The 9,104-nt window shown below is 38.8% G+C and overlaps 1 protein-coding gene across 2 annotated transcripts; it reads right to left on the bottom strand.

Annotated features, from left to right (window-relative positions):
• Positions 1-347: 347 nt before the first annotated feature.
• LOC133547849 (gastrula zinc finger protein XlCGF48.2-like) lies at positions 348-8,929 on the bottom strand. 2 transcript variants are annotated; one of them, XM_061893338.1, is made up of 4 exons: positions 8,804-8,908; positions 7,746-7,866; positions 7,180-7,402; positions 348-2,131 (listed from the first exon to the last, which is right to left on the bottom strand). In XM_061893338.1, the coding sequence occupies exons 1-4, from the start codon at positions 8,806-8,808 to the stop codon at positions 1,083-1,085; spliced, it is 1,398 nt and encodes a 465-aa protein (XP_061749322.1). In that variant the 5' UTR covers positions 8,809-8,908; the 3' UTR covers positions 348-1,082. The 2 variants fall into 2 exon arrangements, with proteins under 2 accessions (XP_061749322.1, XP_061749323.1); XM_061893339.1 differs by lacking the exon at positions 7,746-7,866 and having other exon boundaries at positions 8,804-8,929.
• Positions 8,930-9,104: the final 175 nt, after the last annotated feature.

Raw genomic sequence — 9,104 nt, 5'->3', positions numbered from 1 at the left:
AATGGGTGAATGTGGAAATAGTGTCAAAGCCCTTTGAGTACCTTGAAGGTATAGCAGTATGAACCTTTCAAGTCATGGCTGCAAACTGCCAGTAAGAAGAAGAAGTAATAGAGCTGGTTGCTTGTTTCTCTCGTGAGATCTGACAACATTAATAGTTTAAATAGAACAATTGACAGGTTGACAACATCCAAACAAACCAAGTCATCTCCAATACATCTCAACATTACACACATCTTCCAGGCTGAGTTAGTCTACATGATGAAGTAAGCTGGAAACTACATGTAAGTCATATAAAGAAAACATTTAAAAATTGACTGCGATAACAAATAGAATAAAAAACATCCCCACAAATATTAACTACATTTATTGTACCCAATTGTATTTGAATCATACATTGTTTATTGCATAAAGGTCCAGGGACATACAAACCCTGTTTCCATATGAGTTGGGAAATTGTGTTAGAGGTAAATAAAAACAGAATACAATGATTTGCAAATCCTTTTCAACCCATATTCAATTGAATGCACTACAAAGACAAGATATTTGATGTTCAAACTCATAATTTTTATTATTTTTTTTAAGATAATTAACTTAAAATTTCATGGCTGCAACACGTGCCAAAGTAGTTGGGAAAGGGCATGTTCACCACTGTGTTACATCACCTTTTCTTTTAACAACACTCAATAAACGTTAAGGAACTGAGGAAACTAATTGTTGAAGCTTTGAAAGTGGAATTCTTTCCCATTCTTGTTTTATGTAGAGTTTGAGTCGTTCAACAGTCCAGGGTCTCCGCTGTTGTATTTTACGCTTCATAATGCGCCACACATTTTCCATGGGAGACAGGTCTGGACTGCAGGCAGGCCAGGAAAGTACCCGCACTCTTTGTTTTACGAAGCCACGCTGTTGTAACATATGTTGAATGTGGCTTGGCATTGTCTTGCTGAAATAAACAGGGGTGTCCATGAAAAAGATGGCGCTCAAATGGCAGCATATGTTGTTCCAAATTATTATGTCACACATGTTACTTGTGCTGATGTTACTTAAACTTAAAGTCTGGACAGTTTATTTCAAATCCTGCAGTTTCATTTGCTGCTGCTGTTCTCACCAGCACACTTGTGTTTCTTACACTGGTACTTAGAAGACAATCTTTCACCACACACACTGCAACTCAACACTTTCTCACCTGTGTGTGTTCTCATGTGTACTTTTAAACTTCGATTTATGACATAACTTTTACCACATTCTGAGCAGGAAAAAGGTTTCTCTCCCGTGTGTATTCTCATGTGTGCTTTGAATTGGTACCTTTGAGTAAAATCTTTACCGCAGATTGAACATGTAAAAGGTTTTTCTCCAGTGTGTTTTCTCATGTGTGCTTTAAAATTGTGCTTTTGAGTAAAATCTTTACCGCAAATTGAACATGAAAAAGGTTTTTCTCCAGTGTGTGTTGTCATGTGTAGTTTTAAACTTTGATTTAATACAAATCTTTTACCACATACTGAGCAGGAAAAAGGTTGTTCTCCAGTATGTATTCTCATGTGTACTTTGAAATTGTGCTTTAAAGTAAAACATTTACGACAGATTGAACATGAAAAAGGTTTTTCTCCAGTGTGTGTTCTCATGTGTCTTACCAGACGACAATGGTACTTAAAAGTTTTGTGACAGTGAGAACATGCGAAGTGAGTGTTGTCAGTGTGACATGTCTTATCATCTTTAGAGTCTTCATCATCAGTGTCAGGAGAGTGTGACGTTGTGTCCTCACTATCTGATAGTGGAGCTAAGAGCTTGTCTGCTTGTGATCCTCCACAGTGGTCTCCATCAGCTTCTGTTGTCATGTGTTGTGTTGAGCTGCTGCTTGGAGGCTCCCCCCCTCCCCTCTCCTCACTTTCACCTTTCACCTCATCATCTTCACTCTTCACAATCAAATGGAACTTCTCCAACCATTCTTTACTGATGCTGTGTTCCTCCTCTTCCTCTTTAAAATGCGGGGTCAGTGGGTTATTTTCTTCCCTTTGCATTTGCAATGTATGTGGCGCCTTCTCTTCCTCCTTAATGTGGAAGGGCTGTGGCTCCTCCTTGCCCATCCTGAAGCTCCACTTCTGTTGCTCAGAGAGAAGATGTTCTTCACAGACGTCTGCAGGACACAGGAAGACAAACATGGTCGAGAGGAGTCCATCTTTTTTTCAGTCACATGTCAGGAGCGATATTGATAAGATTTTACCAATTCAGATTTAATTTTCAATTCTGCTTTACGATTCGGTTATTTGTGGACTCTTTTGCTTTCAAATTCGGTAAAAAGGTGAAGAAACAGGTCGATTAGCACCTACAGTGAGGTCTTAAGAGGCCCAGACCTTACGGGTCCCCTATGGGGTGCCAGAGGACCCTAAGGAAATGTTTCTGCTTTGAAAATATCTATAAAATAAAAACATTTTTGGCTATAAATTAACAAGACACTACAAGTTATTTTGGGGTATTTCACAGAACTTTCCTCCAGAAGATCTTAGCTCCGTCCATGTCAGATGAATATCAAATGGAGCTGTTTGGCCACAATACCCAGGAATATGTTTGGAGGAGAAAAGGTGAGGCCTTTAATCCCAGGACCACCATTCCCACCATCAAGCATGGTGGTGGTAGTATTATTCTCTGGGTCCGTTTTGCTGCCAATGGAACTGCTGCTTTAAATGGGACAATGTAAAAGGAGGATTATCTCCAAATTCTTCACGACAACCTAAAATCATCAGCCTGGAGGTTGGGTCTTGGATGCTGTTGGGCGTTCCAACAGGACAATGACCCCAAACACGTCAAAAGTGGTCAAGGAATGTCTAAATCAGGCTAGAATGAAGGTTTTAGAATGGCCTTCCCAAAGTCCTGACTTAAACGTGTGGACAATGCTGAAGAAACAAGTCTATGTCAGAAAACCAACACATTTAGCTGAACTGCACCAATTTTGTCAAGAGGGGTGGTCAACAACCAAAAGCGCCTTATTGCAGTGAAACTTGCCAATGGACATGCAACCAAATATTAACATTGCTGTACATATACTTTTGACCCAGCACATTTGCTAAAACATGTACAGTAGACCCATAATCAATTCATAAAAAAAAAAAAACTTTATGAATGTTTTTAGTGAGCAACAAGTATGTGCTCCAATCACTACATCACAAAAAAATAAGAATTGTAGAAATGACTGGAAACTCAAGACAGCCATGACATTATGTTCTTTACAGGTGTATGTTAACTTTTGATCGCGACTGTATGTGTGTGTGTATATATATATATATATATATATATATATATATATATATACACACACACACACACACACACATAAAACCGATTTAAGTGTACCACTAATGGTACGACAAATGTTCTTTAATTGTTTAAGTACAGTGTTTTAGTTTCCTATATTGAATGAACCTGAAAGTTCATTGAGGTGGTACTTGGACAGCCAAGTATTTTTGGTGAAAAAAGTTTGACAACTACTGACGTAGTAAACTACATTGGCAGACACCATTTTGTTTTACCTAAAACGACGTCTGCGCATAACTATCGCTTCCAATGAGATCCCGTTTTTATCTTGAGTTAACAGTAAAAGGAGAAAGCAATATCTGCGTCGTTTCATTTTTCTCTAACTACTTTCCACTGTGTTTGTTAGAAAGTTCCACAACTGTTGACGTTATCCCACGCTTGTGCTACAGCACTCATCTCATTGTGCAACATGTCAATGTTTCAAGTGGAACTAAACCTGATCCCTGAAAGAGGCACACATTATTTCCAAAGCAGGGCCCCCATCCACATATACAATACTAGAACATATCTGATGAAAGCAAACATTATTTTGTTATTTGAATTATAAGTGGGCCATACCAGCTATTAGGGTTGTACAGTATACTGGTATTGGTATAGTACCGCTAATGAATCATTCGCTGTACCGTACCCTCGCATCGAAGTCACGTCGTGACATTGCGGGTTTACGAGCAGACGAGCATGTTCGGCAGCACACAATCACTGAGTACTTACAAGCAGACACAGCGTGGAGACAGAAAAGGAACAACGGATTCATTTTGGCTTAAAAACTAACAATAAAGGTGAAGTTATAACACTGAAACACCCTCAGGAAGAGGGGCTTTAAGACATAGCAAGCTAGCTAGCGGCTAACATCCATCCGCCGTCGGCAGTGTTTTAGCTACTTCTAAATCACTAATCCTCGCCTCCATGGCAACAAATAAAGTAAGTTTCTCACAAGTAACATTATCACTGGAGGACGAGGAACAGCTAAACATGCTTCACTACACACCGTAGCTCACCGGCTTCAAAATGTAAACAAACGCCACATATCTAGCCGATACTACTATGATTACATCGATATGTTTTGGCATCACAACATTTTATTTCACTTTTTTTTAAATGTATACAGTATTATGTTTATAAACACAGGAAATATGTCTCTGGACACATGAAGACTTTAAAGATGACCAATGTATGACCCTGTAACTACTTGGTATCGGATTGATACCCAAACTTGTGGTATCATCCAAAAACTAATGTAAAGTATCAAAGAAGAGAAGAATACGTGATTATTACATTTTAACAGAAGTGTAGATAGAACATGTTAAAAGAGAAAATAAGCAGATACTAACAGTAAATGAACAAGTAGATTAACTATCCATTTTTACAGTTTGTCCTTAATAATGTTGACAAAATAATAGGTGTATAAATGAGACAACATGTTAGTGCATATGTCAGCAGACTAATTAGGAGTCTTTGTTTGTTTACTTACTAGTAAAAGACAAGTTGTCTAGCATGTTCACTATTTTATTTAAGGACTTAACTGCAATAAGAAACATATGTTTAATATACCCTAAGTTTTTTTTGTTAAAATAAAGCCAGTAATGCCATTTTTGTGGTCCCCTTTATTGAGAAAAGTACCAAAATAAATTTGGTACCGGTAGCAAAATATTGGTATGGTTCCAACACTCCCAGCTATATTTGAATATTGTCTAATGGAAATGACTGCTGTCTGATAATCACATGAATAACCAGTGTTGGCGTTAACACACTTTTTATGTCTTTTTACGCATTGAAATCAAAAAGGACGTGCATTTCCTTAAGTCCGGGCGTCCCTGGATTGCAGAGTGTTGTTTTTTTTAACCGACCTGCCTTCTCTGGGTCAAAACTCCAGTTTGCTTGTTTTTTTTTTTAAACAAATATCACTTTCGACCAGTGTTTTGTTTTGTTTATTGTGACGGTGCGTTCTTATCACGCCGTCACTTGAAGACCGGCATGTCAGGGGGAGTGAGCGCCCTGTCGGTTGGAAGTGTGGCCGTGCCAGCAACTTGAGGGTTCCAGGTTCGATCCCCGCTTCTGCCATCCTAGTCACTGCCATTGTGTCCTTGGGCAAGACTCTTTACCCACCTGCTCCTAGTGCCACCCACACTGGTTGAAAAGTAACTGTCCGGCTTGCCCCTGACAGTTTGGTTGTGTTTTAGTTTTTCCTCTGTGTGTAGTATTTCCTGTCAGCGCCATTATTTATCTGTTTCCTGGTTGTTTCCCTGAGTGCTTTGTCTCCCCAGCTGTGGCTGATTGGCACCTGGCCACACCTGGTGTCAATCAGCCAGATACTATTTAAAGCTGCCTTCCCCACCAGTCAGTGCTGGATTATTGTCGTGTCGTGTGGATGTCACCACTACCTGTCAATGTCATTTATACTAATCGTTGTAGTGTTGTGTCTACTTCTGTTCACTCTGCTCACGTCATAGTTCCTTCGTGTCACAGTAAGTGTTTTTGTTTTTAGTCCAAAGTTAGCCTTTGTGCTAGTTTTGTTCATAGCCAAGTTTGTTCTCCGCCTTGTGCGCGCCTTTTGTTTGTACCCTTTTGTTTGTTCTTGTTTTAGTGTTAAATTAAATCATGTTTTCCTGCACAATGCCTGCCGCCATCTCTGCATCTTGGGGTTCAGCAACAACACCCCCTGACAGTAATTCAGATATTAGGTTTCACTATGTAAAAACGCTTTGAGTCACTAGAGAAAAGCGCTATATAAACATAATTCACATGATTGATAAGCATTAGTTTTTAAATGGTGGTGTTAAAGGCCTACTGAAAGCCACTACTAGCGACCACGCAGTCTGATAGTTTATATATCAATGATGAAATATTAACATTGCAACACATGCCAATACGGCCGCTTTAGTTTACTAAATTGCAATTTTAAATTTACCGGGAGTTTCGTCTTCAAAATGTCGTGTATTGATGACGTTTACGCAAGACGTCACGGGTTTTTAGGAAGTATGAGCGCTGCACACACACACAGCTAAAAGTCGTCTGCTTTAACCGCATAATTACACAGTATTTTGGACATCTGTGTTACTGAATCTTTTGCAATTTGTTCAATTAATATTGGAGAAGTCACAGTAGAAAGATGGAATTGGGAAGCTTTAGCCTTTAGCCACACAAACACACGGTGATTCCTTGTTTAGAATTCCCGGAAGTGAAACTTTCCTATGGATCACAGCGAACATGGATCCCAACCGAATGTCAACCAGCAGGTTTCTCTGAGAAAATTGTGGTAAAAAGTTGCTTCTTACCTGGAGAAAAGCTGAGCTTGTGCCGTTCATAAAGCTGCCGTCGACTTCCCTTAGACACAGCGCGTCAAGACACCCGTGGACGTACACCTCCGACTATCAGGTACTATTTAACTCACTAAAACACTAGTAACACAATAGAAAGATAAGGGATTTCCCAGAATTATCCTAATAAATGTCTCTAAAAACATAACTTTTTTTTTAAATTATTATTATTTTTCTAGTCCGTCGCTATTAATATCCTCAAACACAAATCTTTCATCCTCGCTCAAATTAATGGGGAAATTGTTGTTTTCTCGGTCCAAATAGCTGTTTTTGTTGGAGGCTCCCATTAAAATCAATGTGAATATGTGAGGAGCCCCCACACTTGTGATGTCATCGTCTGCACCAAAAGTTGCGAACTTTATTGTGGATGTTCTCTACTAAATCCTTTCAGCAAAAATATGGCAATATCACGAAATGATCAAGTATGACACATAGAATCTAATTTTAGCAGGCCTTTAAAAAGCAAGTATATCTCCATCTTTAGTGATAAATGTGGCCCCCGGATGAACATGTGTCACAAACATTGTATTAGATGATATGTGGATGTTGTGCTTACTTGGACTGTGATGAAGCTGTGAGGACTCAGGTGGTTTGTCTTCATGCTCTTCAGTCTTCACAGAGACAACAGTCAGTGGAAACTTGCTGACATCAGCCTCCTCCTGCCCTACAGGACACTCTCCCTCCTGACTGATCCACACTTCCTCCTCTTCCTCTTTAATGTGGGGGGGCTGTGGATCCTCCTGCTGCTGAAGGGGACGTTCTTCTTGACGAGCGTTCATCTGTTGGACGTCCGCAAGACAACACAAACAAACTTCAGCTCAGATGTGTCAAATGTTGTTTAGTCTATCAAATATAATATTTTCCAAGTGGACTGACACCACTTTGTAGTGATGTTCTTCTACACATGGAATAATCATCAGTGATTGATTATTATGAATTGTGTCATTGATCCTGTTTCCTGCATTTACATTAATTATTGATTAAAAAGTAACAACTTATAGAAAACCTCCTGCTGGGATTTTAATACCGTCATGACTGCATGAAGTCAGTCTGCACGTACAAAAGTTTCATTGTGCTGCAGCATCAAGTGACGCCAACTGGCTCCTCCCACTACCAACCTACCAGCCAACCTTGACGTGCACCTCCAAAATAGTCCCACCTCACGTCAACGGTGACCAGGACTGCAGAGCTGTGGTCGGTTGGCATTACTTTTACGCGCAATATCCTCTCCTTGTTTTTCCTTCTGCAAAAGCAACATTCTTAAAACCAACGGAAAACAAACAGAAGTGCAGTGAAGCACGTGTAACAATTGCCAGCAAGTATATATATATATATATATATATATATATATATACATACAAATTTATAAATATAAACATATTTTTAGAATATTTGGGTACCTCATGATTCGACTACAAACAAAATATTGATGCAAATTCATTTTGTGTGCAGTATATTAAAGCTATTTTTAATATTTAACATTTATTTAATTAAATATTTATTTTAGTCTGACTGAATAAGCATTAATCACTTACAATTGTGCAAATAGTGTATTCGTAATAACAAACATCAGTTGATTTAATTTCCATGATATGTCCACCCAATGCAGCTGATAGGCTCCAACACCCCCCGCCCCCCCTCGCAACCTCAAATAGGGACAAGCGGTAGAAAAGGTATGGATGGATGTTATCAAGGGAATAGAAGTGCGTGCAAACATCATTTGTATTTATTGCTAATAAAGTTGACACCAACATAAAGCAGACCACTGCAATAATACATTATATTACACTGTCATTACAATAACAATATTTTTTGTTCATCCTGTAAAGCATCTTTGAGTACACTGAAAAGCGCTATACCAAATAAAATGTATTATTATTATTATTATTATACCATGTGACTTATTCCAGACTTAAATTTCGAGACTTTCGTTTCTTTCTAGTAACAAATATTTAATGATGTTAAGCGTGACTGTAATAAACAACAAAAAAAAAAAAACAGTTAAAGTATTAAATAAGTCAATATAATTCTCATAGAGAACATATAAAATACACTCCTAAAAAAAAAAACGCTCGCATTTGCGACAAAGGCCTGCTAGCGGGCTAAAGCTAGCACGTTAGCTTCGAACAACATATGAGGTAAATAAGATAAATAATATGAAAATATATCATGTATATTACCTCATAAGCCGCGTGTACAAGAGAGGAGTGGAATATATTCTTCCTATTGTTACACCAGCAACTCTTTTTTGTCTTCTGTGGCCGGGCGAAGGAAGTGTGCACCACTCACTATTGTCCCAGTGAAACACGTGTTTGAAGGAAGTGTGCACCACTCACTATTGTCCCAGTGAAACACGTGTTTGAAGGAAGTGTGCACCACTCACTATTGTCCCAGTGAAACACGTGTTTGAAGGAAGTGTGCACCACTCACTATTGTCCCAGTGAAACACGTGTTTGAAGGAAGTGTGCACCACTCACTATT

This window comes from Nerophis ophidion, unplaced genomic scaffold (assembly GCF_033978795.1).
Source record: "Nerophis ophidion isolate RoL-2023_Sa unplaced genomic scaffold, RoL_Noph_v1.0 HiC_scaffold_212, whole genome shotgun sequence".
Lineage (NCBI taxonomy): Eukaryota > Metazoa > Chordata > Actinopteri > Syngnathiformes > Syngnathidae > Nerophis > Nerophis ophidion.
This window is presented reverse-complemented; position numbering and strand designations above follow the sequence as displayed.

What these genes read in the sequence shown, in the direction of transcription:
- LOC133547849 (XM_061893338.1), bottom strand. An exon ending in GTGCACGTCAAGGTTGGCTG is followed by an intron (nt 7,403 to 7,745) that starts GTAGGTTGGTAG and finishes GACGTCCAACAG; the next exon opens with ATGAACGCTCGTCAAGAAGA. An exon ending in ACAGCTTCATCACAGTCCAA is followed by an intron (nt 2,132 to 7,179) that starts GTAAGCACAACA and finishes TGTGTCCTGCAG; the next exon opens with ACGTCTGTGAAGAACATCTT.